Source organism: Xylocopa sonorina, chromosome 15, assembly GCF_050948175.1.
Source record: "Xylocopa sonorina isolate GNS202 chromosome 15, iyXylSono1_principal, whole genome shotgun sequence".
In the NCBI taxonomy this organism is placed as follows: domain Eukaryota; kingdom Metazoa; phylum Arthropoda; class Insecta; order Hymenoptera; family Apidae; genus Xylocopa; species Xylocopa sonorina.
This window is the reverse complement of record NC_135207.1, coordinates 6,415,797-6,430,192: the sequence shown is the minus strand read 5'-3', so window position 1 is coordinate 6,430,192 and position 14,396 is coordinate 6,415,797. Positions and strand designations below refer to the sequence as shown.

Genomic DNA, 14,396 nt, shown 5'->3' with positions numbered 1-14,396 from the left:
CTAATTTTTTACCAACGTAATATAATATCGTATTTCTTCTCTCTTCTTTTTTAAATATAATATTTCTAGCTTTAAGCATGTCAGAAAGAGAAAGAGAGATTTTTTCTTACTTCTCCGCCATTCTTCGACACCGTACTTATGGTCGATAGATTTGCTTCGATGTCTACATCCCAACAAACGATTATGCAACCCAACGAAGCTAACTGAATAGCCAATTCACGACCAATTCCGTGGCCAGCACCTGTTATCTAATGTGAATGCATGAGAGATGAAACGAGGACGTTACGAATGCACTCTCAATATTATTTTCATTTACCAACACCGTTTCCCCTAACAAATTCTTCCCTCGAGAGGGTAAAACCACTCTAAATGTGGCCACGATAGTGGCAAAAGTGATCCTGAGGGATAAAACGAAGAGATCGAACAGTAAATGCAAATAGGAGGACCTAAAGATGCCTTTTATACTTGGCATCCTCGTTTTTCTTATTCGAAACCTATTAATTGTGTCAAACTTAATTTTCTCCTTCGTTTTCAGTGACGGATAACAGCCACGCAATTGTTTTTTTTTCTATCTATGCGTTAATTTTATAGATCTTTTATTTTCAAACTCATAATCAGTAATTCTTAAATTCTTATCAATTGAACTGAATAAACAAATAACTTGGAGGGAATGTACGGACAAAATTAATTAAAGTAACAAGACAATCGTCTGGTTTACACCTAAACGTAAATTCAACTCATATTTTACCGCCTTTAGCAGACCATGAAACAAGTGGAACATAGAGCAGCATTATCGATCGCTATGTATAACGAGACCATGAACATCACTTTCAACCACCTGTAAAAGGTGTATTAACTACAAATAGCAATCAGTATATTAACAAATTGAATTTCAAAAACATTATTTCACCAAAACCCATCGAATCTTATCCAAGCATCATATCAAACATTAGTAGACGTTACGTTATCGTATGAACGTGGCTTTAATCAGTCTTCGCCCATCGATATCGACGTAAAAATTTGAAAATAGGCTTTTTAATACCTGCTACGCGTTACTAGGCGGAATAATTAATCGTTTCGTGAGCGATAATCCCGATAAACCGACTTAAAAATAGGTAACTAGGAAACGATAGTCGACTCATCGAGCCTGTTATATCGTGTGCCCGTATTACCCACAGGGTTCTCCATCTCAACGAACAGCTATTCAATGGAAAGAAGCATTCTGATCCTTCGTGGTGGAGAATGTTTTTATTCTTCGATATCCGTGATAATATCGGCGATTTCTTGACTCGAGAACCGTTTCGTTTCACCGCGTGCTCGGATCGTTAAATGTGATCATCCGTCATGGACATACGCGGTATAGAAGTGACGAATCAATTGCGGGTAAGTAAACGATCGCCACTATTGCACGACTTCGTGTACACTTTTTTGTCCACCCAGTCTGTGTTCAATAATATCCGACACGGGAATTTTCAAGTGTTATCGACGACTCTCTCGGGGATATCTTTTGCGAATCCACGATAGCGTTATTCGTTTGTTTCACGCGATTTACGCTGCGCAATTGTGGACGTTCCTCGAGGAAAGTAAAATGGTTACGTTCCCGATACCATCTCGCTTCATTAATTTCTATAATAAATTTGCCTGGAATTTAACGCTACGACTATCGAATAACGGAGCTCAGATTTAGTTCTTTGCTTCTAATTATTGAAACCTCGGGAGAGCTTTTGGCAAAATTTAAATCGATTAATATTGGAGCAGAGAAGCGATTATACTTGTCGATTTATTTCTCACGGTAATTATTAACGCTTGTGTGTAGCAGATGATTTTTAATGTTAGATGTGAAAACCATGAGAGAGTACAGTGGAGAATAATGTAACAAGAACTAATTTACTTGGACCAATTTTTAGAGTCACTAAAAAAAATATGGATAATCAATTAAAATTTGTTTGCAAACTTTTGTCCAGCGTTAAATTATTGAGCACAGAATTCTAAGCCCATATGTACTGCATTTTATAATTTGTGCATACAATAATGTGTTGTCCTATTTTTTTTCAGAGTGCCATTCGTGCAAAATTATTGGAACTGGGAATACGGTATGATGAAGAACTACCAGATTATATTTTAGTAATGGTTGTAAATAAAAAGTCCCGTCAGCAGATGCACGAAGACCTCTACCTATTCTTAGAGAACTGTACCACACCGTTTGTCGACTGGTTGCATGATCAGGTGTTGAAGAAATTGCAAAAAGTCACTGTAGCCAAGAAGAAATCTCTGCGAGAGTTCGTGCCTACGGTCGTCGTGAAACAAGAAGAGGAACGAAAGAAAAGGAAGACATCGACGACGTCCTTCCTGGAAGATCAAGCCACTAACTTGACGGCCGACAAATCTTCCGCTAAAACCGTAAAAGACGACAAATCATTCCACAAACAACCGACGAAAACGTCGGTGTCTAGTCAGAAATTAGACGCGAGTCAGGCCAAGAGCTTGGACAAGACTGCAAAAAGCACTGATAATAAATCTGATGGCTCGTCGAATCAATCCACCGTTGGCCAGCAATCGGTGTCCAAGAGAATACAAATCAACGACGGCCAGAACACGACTACATCCAAAGAAGTTCCTGCCGTTGAAACTTCCACGAATAAATCAGCTGATTCGTACGCTGACGCGAAAGCGGACGACGCTTCGGCGAAAAATCTGAAAAGACCGCTAGAGGCGACGAACAATTCCGAGAAAAGACAGAGCGAGGCGAAAAGGTCGAAAATCGACGAGGACGCGGAGAGCATCACCGAGGACCATACGAAAAAGCTGAGATCTTGCGTGAACAAGCCTAAGGTCACATCCGTCGTCTCCGTTAAGAATCGTTTGGGGCTGGTCTCGCCCAGGAAGAAGTTCGAGATCCACAGGGAGAAATCAGACACGGAGGGTCGCTACAGACAGAACGAGAAGCGTCTAGACAAGCACTGGTTGGACGGAAATCGTAACAACAACTTCCCTAGGGGTAGGAACTTCGACGCGGAGGACCGCGCGAAGCGTGGTCGCGAGCTCGACGCGAAGCATACCGAGGTTGATAAGGTGAACAGTATCAGAACTCGGCTGGGCAATTCGAAGGTCGAGAAACCGACCAAAAATATAGAATTACGGGAGAAAGTGAACAGTAATCTGAAGTCGAAGTCGACGGAGAGAACGACGGGTACGATCAAGGATCGTTTGGGTACCGTGGGCATTAACAAGTCTTCGTCCAAGCAATTAGGGAACAAAGATCCTGCGGAGTTCAAGAGCAAGCCTTTGGAACAGGATCGCGACATTCTGCCGAACAATAAGAACATAAAGAACCGGCTGGGACCATTGAAGAATAGTTTTAAGCCTGTGGGCATTAAAGGCGGCTTCAACTCGTCGATAAGACGGTCCCAAAGTAGCGAGGACGACGACTACCTCAACTTGGGCGCCGAAGACGAGTTGGACGATGATGCGCAGCCTGTGACCAATTCTGGTCCGATCAAGTCTCATATAATAGCTGTAAATAAGCCAGCGCCGGTAAAGATCGAGAGGAAACGATTGAAACCAATGGACAAGGGTGGCAAAGAGTGCAGCGACGGGGAGGAGGAAATCGAGGCTAAGATACCTAGTAAAGTCATTGTGACGCCAAGACCGTTGAAACCATTGCAACCGACGCAGAAACGCGCGACGCAGTCGCTTTTGTTAAGGGCCGTAGCGGAGGCGAACCAATCCGTCGTTACACAAAAGAATCCGGAGCCATCCTTATTGGTGTGTATAAAAACGTAATTGGTATTAATATCCATTAAGGACTAGAGCGTTGCATCGCAACGGAAGGACGGTCCTTAGTGAGTCGAAGTTATTATTCGAGATCGATTTAACGAGATTCCTTTCAACCCTTTGAGTGCTACGGTCGTATTATACCGGATGATGCAGTTTAATACGCAAATGTAATTGTCTTCCTGAATTGTTGATTACTTAATAAATGTTTTAAACCGAACCAGCTGTATTTGTAGATTTAAATCAGTCATCCTGTGCATAGAGCGTCTATGCGTTAACGAACAAGTAAGTCCATCGGAAGCTTCCGAATTTATTGGTATTCAGCACTCAAAGGATTTGTCTCAGACAACTTTAGTTTGTTCCTCTTTTTTTCATAAAAAAAATCTACTTACATAGGAAAAGAAGCAAACATTGAAACATCGGAAATTAGCCGCTGTACGGGACGTGGGTCAAAATTTGTCGGTGCACCTTAATTCTAATAAAAGACTGGTTATGGAAAAGATCCAAGTAGAGTTGAACACAGACGTTACCGAAGCGAAATCGAAGCCTTGTAAGTAGCATTTTTATCCCTTTTTATGGAGGTATATACAATACTTAAAGTTGTTTCCCTAACATATTTAGTATTATACGGTCTGTAGATGTACCGCAACCAGTTACAGAAGAGCACATGGGCGTTGTGATGTCGTTGTTCCAAAGGAGCGACGACAATCAAAAATTTCTAGTTACACTTAACGGTTATAATAATAATTTAATGAAAGAAAAGACCACGTCCGACGACGACGAACGATTAGAGATGGAGGTAATTAATTATTATCGGGGCGACTCGAACTGTTCCCGGTTCTAGTTCTCGTGAAGTTTATCCTCGCGTTAATTCGAATCGCTCGCGTTAAATAGGTGAACGAGGATGACGAGCTCGCTCTTTCCACGATCCAGAACGATGTATACGCTCAGAACGAGTCGGAGGCGACGGTGTTTCAAATGGCGGACGCGGAAACGGAGGGCGGCGTGGTCGTGAAGGAACGAACGGAGGAGAATAACGAGAATCGTAACACGGAAAACGTGGAGAAGACCGAGGAGATACCGAAGAAACGGAGAAAATTGAGTCCCATCGTGTACAACCGGTCGCACTCGCCCAGCCCCGCCGATTTCAAGGGCAGCGCATTAATAACGAACCCATTAATAGCTAAACGTAATTAACTGCTGTTTCGATCATTACTATGCACTGAATGATCCTGAAGTTGCTCGATATGTATTTCTCAGAACGTTACTTTTTTTCTAATCCTCAGGTACGGACAAAAAACCGTTGACGGAAAAGACGGTGACGGTGATAGATAAGTCGAAAGAAAAGTGTAGATACTGGCCGAATTGTACGTTAGGAAATAAGTGCGCGTATCTTCATCCCGTCGTTATGTGCAGGTTATTACTTCATTCAATTTACTTTCAATCTCACATGGTTCCCATTAACCCCTCGACGATACGCTTTCTGTGTCGCCCGGATGTAACGCCCGTTCGTGCGTCACCGGCGTTCAAAGACATTAACGATGCGTACAATTATCTGCTTTTAAATTGCCCGATGCAAGTAACGACATCACATCGATTATTTCCATTAACTAAACATTTCGTTCACGGAAAATAGGAACATTTCCAACGGGTTTTCCATTTAATTGTTTCATTTTACGAACAACCATCGCGATTACGCGGCTTTCCGTAACGCGTACGTCGTTGTCAAGGGGTTAAAGCCAGGTCTCTTTGAATCGTGTTTAACTCTGGTTTTGTTCGATTGTAGTGCATTCCCAGCTTGTAAATTTGGAGACAAGTGCGCTTACAAGCATCCAAAATGCAAATTCGGCTTGTCCTGCACGAAACTGGGATGCGTGTTCACCCATCCCGCCCAACAGTGCAAGTATCATCCTTTCTGCACGAAACCAGGGTGCCCGTATTCGCATCCGATGCCGGCCGCCGTCGAGACGACCAGCCAAAGGGCGAAATTCACGTGGCGCAGACGGGACTGAGTCGCGCCGCTGTACAGACGATGTACAAATCTCCTCCTCCTCTAGCGTATAAAATCGACGTGCACGTTGGCAAGGATACTGTCGCGACCGCTCGATTTCCACCGGCGAAACTTGATCCTCGCAATACACGCGGAAATCCGAGCCGTCGCGTGGAAAACCAAAGGATGAGCCCCTCGAATCCGCGGCAACGTTCTCTCGCGTCGATCGTAGAATCGCGCGTCGTGAAAGGATTTGTGACATTCGACACTCTGGATGTTGCATTTTGTAAAGAAGGTAGCAAACAATTGCTAGGCTGGATTTCTTTTTATTTATATGTATTTATGTGATAAAACGATGTTGTAAAATATGAATGTACGTATATGATACTGAAGTAAAGAGTATACGTTCGAGCGGCCATTTTGGAGCCACCGAACGAGAGAGAATGGAAGACGGATGGTTCCGAGTAACCTGCTTTCCGTTGATATTGTCTGGAGAGTATTCGAAATACTCTTCGAGGATTTATAATCGAGAATGCGTTTTCATGTGTTTGTAGATCTATTCTATTGTTGTCTGGTTGTTTGTTGTTTTTCATTTCCAACGTAAAGAAACTGGAAGATTTATGCCCGGAAGTGTTTGCCCCGCGTAATCGTAATCGCGTTGCTGTTTCCTCTCGTGCACAATTTCTTTCGATCATTTAACAATAGCACTCTGTGAATCTCCAATTTGAACGTGTACGCAACAATAAAAAATATTTTTTAACAACTTTTCACACGAAACGGTATTGCGAGGGTTAACGCGTGTGGCACGAGTAGCAGTAACGTTAGCGGTAGATTAATACTGCCAATTACTTTAGGCTTTTCGTCCATAAGCGATCCGATTAGCGATTTAAAAGTATTAACGATTCTTACTTTCTACGCGTTCGATTCTTACTTTCACAGAAAGGCGTTCGTAGAACTGTAGCTTCGGTTGATCCGCACGCTTATCGCACTTTTCGAACAATCTGTAACGCTGGGCGCTGATTTGATCCGATTCTCAGCAGTGCAGTCTGCGAGTGACTATCGACGCTGTATCTCTCAATTTAAGTATTAAATAATCATACTGTGATACAGTCGACCCTTCTATAACATAAGGGATATCGTTTTATAATACAAATCTGCATACAGAAAAAATTCATGCCACATGAAAGTTGCCCAAGTTTAATAAATCGTACTATACAGAAACTGTGTTCCAAGAATACCATCGCGGATTTTATACCCATCTCAAAGTACCGTACACCGTGTCGTAGAAGGGTCGACTGTACCTGCTCCTCGACTAAACGCCCCTTGCATCAATTTGTCACTTCAATATAATATTCTTCTAGAACTATGATAATAGATCCAGTAATAATTATTTACTTGTGCCAGAGTTACAGCAAATATTCGATATACCAGTGGCACTAATGGTCAAGATGTCCGGGAAGGCAATTGTTCCGCTAGACGGATTATCCGATTAGACTACCTGCGCTCCTCGAGCGTCTCGCGAGGGGCAGTAGGCAGCATAAAACCGTACGGTTGGGCTACTCTGACCTAGGCAATCTAACCTGGTAGCCCTGAAATGTTTGTTACCCAGGACGAATCGTCAGCAGGGGTTAACGCGCGCAATTGTAATGGTTTACCCCTAATCGACAGTCTCTCGAGCGTTCGAGTAATTAAATTATCGTGCAACTGATAATCGCAGGTCAGCGCGTAGCTCGATACTTGCTACGAGGGTTCTTTTCTACACGATGCCTCCTTCGACCTTCCCGTCTTCGTTTCAATCGCTGATAACCCGCGATAGTATTCTTGCCAACGGATAAAGGAACGACATTCTAATTTGTACAAACGGACGGGTGTACGTTTCGATTATGAAGCCTGGGTACACGGGATTTCGAGCGATTTAATTTGTACGATACCACGCCAAGCTGACACACTGATAATAGCGTTGTAGCTTTACGCCAGCGGGGCACTATCTTTCACCATTTCTCGTCGGTCCAGTTGAATGGACCGTCTCTGCGTTTTATTCGTAGCGTTAAGGATGCATCAATGAAACAATTATATTAATTCGATATTAATACGCCTTCGAAAACTCGGATATATATATATGTATATATATGAGCTGTTCGGTTATTTGCAGTGGAAATTTTTAGCAGCGATTCCACGAGCAAAAATTAGACGAAAATTGTGTTCGACCCTTCGTTTTCGAGGGAAACGACTTTGAAAGGGTCTTTGGGTACGCTTGGATTAATGGTAAGGATCCACAAATCACATTGTTATTCTAGATTTTCGTCTTATTTCGGCTCGCAGAGCTGGCTGCTAAAGTTTCATTCTAAAGTAGCCAAACATCAAGCATATGTATATATATGTATAAATATGTATAATATATGATTGTTGAACGAAACGTGTTTTTTTTTCTTCTTTATAATTCTTGTAGCCTATTTCTAATCGAGGGCAGTTCTGCCCTTCTTAGTTCGACTGTCCTAATTAACACTTCGAACGTCACATCCCAAGATATTGGAACCATTTGTAAAGCACTTAAGGAGAACTAATTAGACTGTTCGTAGAGCTCTACGAAGCATAACTCTGCTTAACACGTTCGCTGTCACGTTGTTTTAGATACTGCGTAATTTTTAATGACTGATCCGGTCCAGAAACGTATATTTAAGTACAGTTTGAAGAATACAATTATTATCACATTGGATGGCAACGCAAAGTGATCTGACGAGGATAAAAGAGAGCGAGGAAACGTTTGCTTAAAACGATAGGGAACGTGTTAAAGGAAGTTTAAAGATACAAATAATTCGAGTCGTGTACAGAAAAAAAACGGGGTACTTTGATTAAGGAGGGCGGAATTATATTCAAAATTCTGCCTTCGAAATTGTCACGAGCTCTATTTGTCACTCGATGGCTGTGCAATGCATCAATCGTCGTAATATGATTTCACTTTGTAATGACCAGCGAACGAGCCGCGTGGCGGCTAAGAAGGACCTTCTTTCGTCTCATTTCTCGTTTCTATCGACGTACGCGAGGTGTAACGCGAAAAAGAAAATGGAAAACCACGCTTCGAGCACTTTATTATCCCGTTCAATACCAGCATTGGAAAACTGAACCCACTAATCAATCTGTTAGGTATCACGAGGGTATAAATCTTGTATAAACGACTATAAATACACGGTTATATCTGTAAATTTTAAGCAATTCTATTCATTTACCAATTTTTTACCTCAATATTTCAAATCCACGTCCTGTAATTTTGTCTAACTACCGCGAATTGCCACGCGATAATCTCATCCTGATACATCGGTATCGAGTTGCTTAAATATCGAAAATGACACGTAAGAACTGTCCTACTATTTGCTTAGTTTTTCACGTGTGGTGAGATATATCTTAAGTTACTTGTAGTACGTTATAAACGTACACGTACATCCGAATATACTAATTTCACGTAATTAAATTCTGTCCAAAGATGAAGAACAACGAACCTCCCTTTGAAATTTCGCTTCCAAGGGGAAAAGGCTACGAAAATTCATCGAGTCAAGTGCTACGTGACTGCGCGCGCGAGTACCTGCCTCGTACACGTTTATGGTCTTTTGGCACCGTACTTTGCACGATTCCCCACGAACGATCGGCGACTAAATCTTTTAGAATATCCAAAATCAACTTCCTCTGAAATCAACTCTAACATACAACTACGTTACGCGTGATTTCCCTCTGATCCCAATCCGCGCCTGCAGCCAAATACTTTGCAGATGGCCGTTCGCCATTATCTTCAAGCTTTAACAAAGATTCAGCTGACGAATAACGTTCGTAAATGGTTCTAAAGCAATATTAATCAAGAGATGACCCTAATATTTCCGTATATACGGGCAGAAACGATGGATACTCGGGATAAACCTGAATCTGTGTACGTGGCCCAAAATTGCCGCGATCGTGGCCTAATCTGCCGATGGCTTCTTCTACCTGCGCAACAATGAGTGACCCATATCAACGGGTCCGTTCCGGGCGGGCAATCAGAGACTCGCAGTATCGTAATGGAAAAGTATGTACGGAAAACCAGCGGATCGAACAATGGAGCCTCTATTTATCTCGGGGCTGGCAATAAAACGCGGAAGCGGAACCGCCGAAAACAAGTAAGAGCTGCTCGGTACCGCTAATGCCCACGAGCGAGGGTAAAACGTGCGAATCCCGCTCGACGGTTCCCTGGATCTTGTTTTCCATCGATTGTTGTTTAGTTTCACGGCGATATTTTCGTACGATGACGTCACGAGATCGCCAGGGTTATAGAATGGAGCATAATCTGTACAAATATGATGATTCACAGAGAGGTGCCTTTGCTCTGGCAAACGGAAGGGAAGTGTATCGCGTCGAAGTTCGCCAGGACAGTAAAATCTGTTCGAATATTGGTAAGCGTTTAGCTAGCCTCTTCCTCTACTAGCTCGATGCTAGTTTTCAATCGTTTTCCTGGAATACTGATATCTGCAGTGGAACTGATTACTTTAATAGAAATGATACAATTTTTTGTTACGCTTCTCGACGATCCACCAACGATCTACGTAAATGGCTCTCTATGATAATAAATATGCTATGAACAATTATGTAAATCCCCCTCCCTCGGTTCGCTTCAATTGTACAATATTAAATCATTACGCAAGAATATTTTTAACGTGCCATTCTAAAAGATACTCCGATAGAAAGCTGGTTGTACGAATTATTTACACAATTTCAGCTACAACGGAAACCTCGCGATTTCCATAGCATACTTCCACCGCGGATGAACGATACGCCCACCAATTGTTTTACTAATTAATCATCGAGTTTATTTAGGGAAAAAATGTTAAAATTCGAAGAGACATTCCCAACGAGGGAATGACGAAATTTCCGTCGATTACACCGTGTATCAATTAATGAAACACGAAACGAGCCAGAGCGCGACGATAATTCACTTTCCATAAGAAAATGTCAGAAAATACCCTGCCGTTGTGGATATATCCTCCGGGCTTATCTTATCTGAACGAATTGACACGGTGCCTCTCGGTAGTTCCGTCGGAGCTCTCCGTGGTTCCGTCCAGTTTTCTTCTTATTAGACGCGTGGCGAACGCCACGCATCGACCGCAATCGTTCCTCGCGGCACGAAATCTCGGTTTCGTTGCATTTTCGACAACGTTTGGGTGCACGGAGTGCGTGGCGCAGTTCGCAGTGCCAACGTGAACGTTCGAAATCGCGATTCCCATCGTCGTTCCATCGAGATAACTTCTTATTACGAGTACGTGACCGTTCGTCTAGCTCTCTCTCTCGCTCCTCCACCGAAGCTCTCGATGCTTTGTCCATTTCTCGACGGAACGTAAGTATCTTGCGTCGATCCATCGATATTCGTTAGACCGTCATCTTTTACCGCGTACATCTTGTTCGACGGGAATGTTATACTTCCCAGAACGATTACAAGTAATTGGCAACCTACGCGTGCCTCGTGTCTTTCGCGTCAAGCAAATGGCAACGGTTACATTCGTTTGTCCCAACTGTCTCGCGGATACGTGCCATTTTTGCGTCGCTGCAGTATCGTTCGATACTGTCTCTTTATCTCGCGCGATCGAAATGTTCAGTCGGGACACTTGAGCCAAGATTAACGAGTACCAGATTTGCAATAACCTACGAATTTAAATATATCGTATCTTCCTCCAGGCATCGCAGCGTACGTATGTATCCGGATTTCGAAGAATGCACGAACGATCGTAGATTAAAATCGAAACGCGTCCCCGTAGTGGGAGAAACGAGCGGCTATCATAGTTGCTCCAATTAGGTGGATCTCTGGTGACCGACGGGACACGATGGGGCCAATAACAATCGTTTGAGGATCCATAATCGCGAAACTGGAAAGGGGTTTCGATTTTTCCTGGCATCGATTGGTGAAACGGTACAATAACTCGAAGAGGAGGGAAAGCGTGCGGCAGGAAAGGCACACTGTCCCGTACCTTCCTGGCAAAAGGTCCTTTGTCCGCGCGGCAGAACAGCAGGGGGAGGGGAAAGACCCGTGGACGTCCTCCTTCCGAGGGGTGGTTCTTGCAGGTCTTATAAAGCGAACACGAGGATTATCCTGATCATTAAAGGGCCTGGTGACCTGCTGGCTACGTCGTCGTCCTCCTCGAGTGCACCGTGCAGCTGAACCAAGGGAAAGATAAAGTTAACTGCGAGATGGGTATCGAAGCTGAAGTCGTCGACGAGGTTCGTGCTCTAAATGGTTTCCTCTTAATACTTTCTTAATAACCGTGCTCTTGTTCCGCGCTCGTTTTTTGCTCGAGTCCCCCCGTGTTCGAGTAAATCGGCCCTTCTGGCCATTTTTTCGTTACTTTCGTTACTATCGAATTTCTTTTGATTTGTTTGGTGAAACTGATACAGTTTATAATATTGAAAGTATTATACTTTGTCCATGATCGTAGTTTCAATTGACATACGTTATACGTTTCGTTAGATCTTGACCAGATGTAGTCCAGTGTTTCAATAGCGGTTGAACAGATAATCGGTTGATTGACGTGCTAGAATTTTGTGACTTGATACCTTGATATCGTAGACTCTCTCTTTATCTCTTCCTCTCTGCTCTCTTCGTACTTGGTACCCGTTACTATTTTAATATTCTGTTCATTGCACGCGGAGACATTTTATTTCCTTCGACTAGACGACTATATCGACGAGTCAAGTTAATTCGATTGCAGGTGAACTGTTGTGATCGTTCTGTTTGCGAAGTGTTGATAAAATAAGGAATTTCTCTCACGTAATACTACGCAAATACACCGTTTAGAATTCTTCGTTTGCGGGGTTTAATAATAATCGTCGTGGATATCGAATCCGTGGAAAATTCATTTTCAACAATTAAGCATTATCCATCAACCGTTATCTACGCTTCATTTCTCTCATTCTTTGAATCAGCGATTTGCAAAATCTATTAAAGTTTAGGATACAATCGTTTTACATATGAAATTCGACTATCGTAGACATCGTTTTACAATTTCGTATTTTTCGTATATTTCGTATATTTCTATAATGGTTGACACACTTTACAGAAATATCTGAAGGGCGCCGCCGACATCCCCGAGTGTCGCGAAAGGACCGACATGGACGCGGAGTATCGGGATTTCCCGGAGGAAAAGATTTGGAGCCCGCAAGAGGAGGTGAACAAATGGGTACCTCTGTACGTGTTCATGGCCCGCTCTGTGCTGACTTTCGTCCAAGAAAATCAGGGAATCTCCAACAGAGAGGCCATGGAGAACTCTTGCACCGGTTACGCGGAGCAGTACGTAACGGATGTCCTCCACGACTCCGAGTATCTGCCGGAAGTGGCGCTGAAGACGCTGCTCACCAAAGAACTGCCGCAGAGGCTCGTTTCAAGATGGACGCCGGAGGAAATCGTAAGTATCGTGCATACATTTCATTCGAAAGGAGTATCTTTGAACGCTGTGCTCTTAACTTGGTATAAACGAAAACTTTGCTCGAGTAATTTCTATAATTAATGATACAGTAGATTAACCGAGACATAGCCTCGGAAATGTTTACGAAATATCGTTCCAATTATTGATAAAATAGTACTGCGTGTTTTAATTATAAAGTAGTCATCTTCTTTAAAATATGGATTCTGAGTAGCTTCGATTGCTGCGATTACGAACGATTGTCGATAGCTCTGTATTACTCTTATCGGTAACTTGATTTCCTTCAGAAACGTGATAATACAATTGTCTTCTAGTAATGCGTTGATCTCCTTGCAGTTCTTGTTGGAAGAGCAAGCGTTTTCATTTGTTTTCTTATACTCGATGTTGCAGGAACTCTTTGTCAAAGGGATCTCGACGTACGGAAAGAATTTCCCAAGCATCCAGAGAAACTTATTTCCCCAAAAGGATACGGTATGTTTAATTTCCTGTTTTATCGTTAAATTTGTCATTTATCGTGAGCTGTTCGAGTCTCATTAAAAGTGACTCATCAAAATCTCTACGTTCTGTTCTCCATGTTATCCTCGGGTCAGGCTAGATTAGCTCCATATTAAACGCTAGTGTTCTAATCTACGTCCTATCTTTCACTTTCATCCTTAAATTAACTCAGACTAAAGTCTACGACGCGAAACTTGTTCCCATCCTGTTACCATTTTGTTCCGACAATAAAAAAGGCGTTTCTAATTTCGCAGAAAGACCTCGTGGATTTCTATTACGCGTGGAAATGGTCCAAGTCGGCGAAGGAGCTGCGAAACTGCCGTCGTCGACGCCGCAGCAACGCCAAGCGTCGCTTCCCATCGATCGTAGAAATTTTCGGCGGGTTATCGTCCTCGAAGATCGTCACACGAAGCGTCGCGGCCGCCTCGAGGCTTTCGCTCGAGAAAAACGAGCAAACCCCGAGCAGTCCGAAGGTGTTACCCAGAGCGACCGCCAAGAGGAGGCGAAACGGTTCCCTGGTCGTTCGATGATGCTGGAACGATTTTCGATCGCTGCGAATGACTTCGCAGCTTCCGAGACTGTCGAATGTCAGCGTCGAACGCGTTCTCCAGGAGAACGGCACCGACGCCATTTTTTAAAGAGACGTTCGAACGACGGAACGCGGACGAAGCTGTCGGCGGGCTAAGTGTGTGAGATCGTGGTTG

General features: G+C 43.1%; 2 protein-coding genes across 2 annotated transcripts; both read left to right on the top strand.

Annotated features, from left to right (window-relative positions):
• The first annotated feature begins 1,185 nt into the window (after positions 1–1,185).
• Positions 1,186–5,959, top strand: Nab2 (Nuclear polyadenosine RNA-binding 2). The gene is made up of 7 exons (XM_076907073.1): positions 1,186–1,383; positions 2,056–3,765; positions 4,171–4,324; positions 4,413–4,573; positions 4,669–4,963; positions 5,061–5,190; positions 5,561–5,959. Exons 1-7 carry the CDS (start codon positions 1,345–1,347, stop codon positions 5,784–5,786), a joined length of 2,715 nt encoding a protein of 904 aa, XP_076763188.1. The 5' UTR covers positions 1,186–1,344; the 3' UTR covers positions 5,787–5,959.
• Positions 5,960–11,935: 5,976 nt separating this feature from the next.
• On the top strand, positions 11,936–14,396 carry LOC143430704 (arginine-glutamic acid dipeptide repeats protein). Its single transcript, XM_076907085.1, has 4 exons — positions 11,936–11,998; positions 12,835–13,179; positions 13,588–13,668; positions 13,947–14,396. The coding sequence occupies exons 1-4, from the start codon at positions 11,969–11,971 to the stop codon at positions 14,220–14,222; spliced, it is 732 nt and encodes a 243-aa protein (XP_076763200.1). The 5' UTR covers positions 11,936–11,968; the 3' UTR covers positions 14,223–14,396.

Excerpts from the sequence above, each read along its gene's own strand:
- LOC143430704 (XM_076907085.1), top strand. The coding sequence starts at position 11,969 with ATGGGTATCGAAGCTGAAGTCGTCGACGAG. Across the intron at positions 11,999-12,834 it reads AAGCTGAAGTCGTCGACGAG|AAATATCTGAAGGGCGCCGC; the intron begins GTTCGTGCTCTA and ends CACACTTTACAG. Across the intron at positions 13,180-13,587 it reads GATGGACGCCGGAGGAAATC|GAACTCTTTGTCAAAGGGAT; the intron begins GTAAGTATCGTG and ends TCGATGTTGCAG.
- Nab2 (XM_076907073.1), top strand. The coding sequence starts at position 1,345 with ATGGACATACGCGGTATAGAAGTGACGAATCAATTGCGG. Across the intron at positions 1,384-2,055 it reads AAGTGACGAATCAATTGCGG|AGTGCCATTCGTGCAAAATT; the intron begins GTAAGTAAACGA and ends ATTTTTTTTCAG. Across the intron at positions 3,766-4,170 it reads ATCCGGAGCCATCCTTATTG|GAAAAGAAGCAAACATTGAA; the intron begins GTGTGTATAAAA and ends CTACTTACATAG.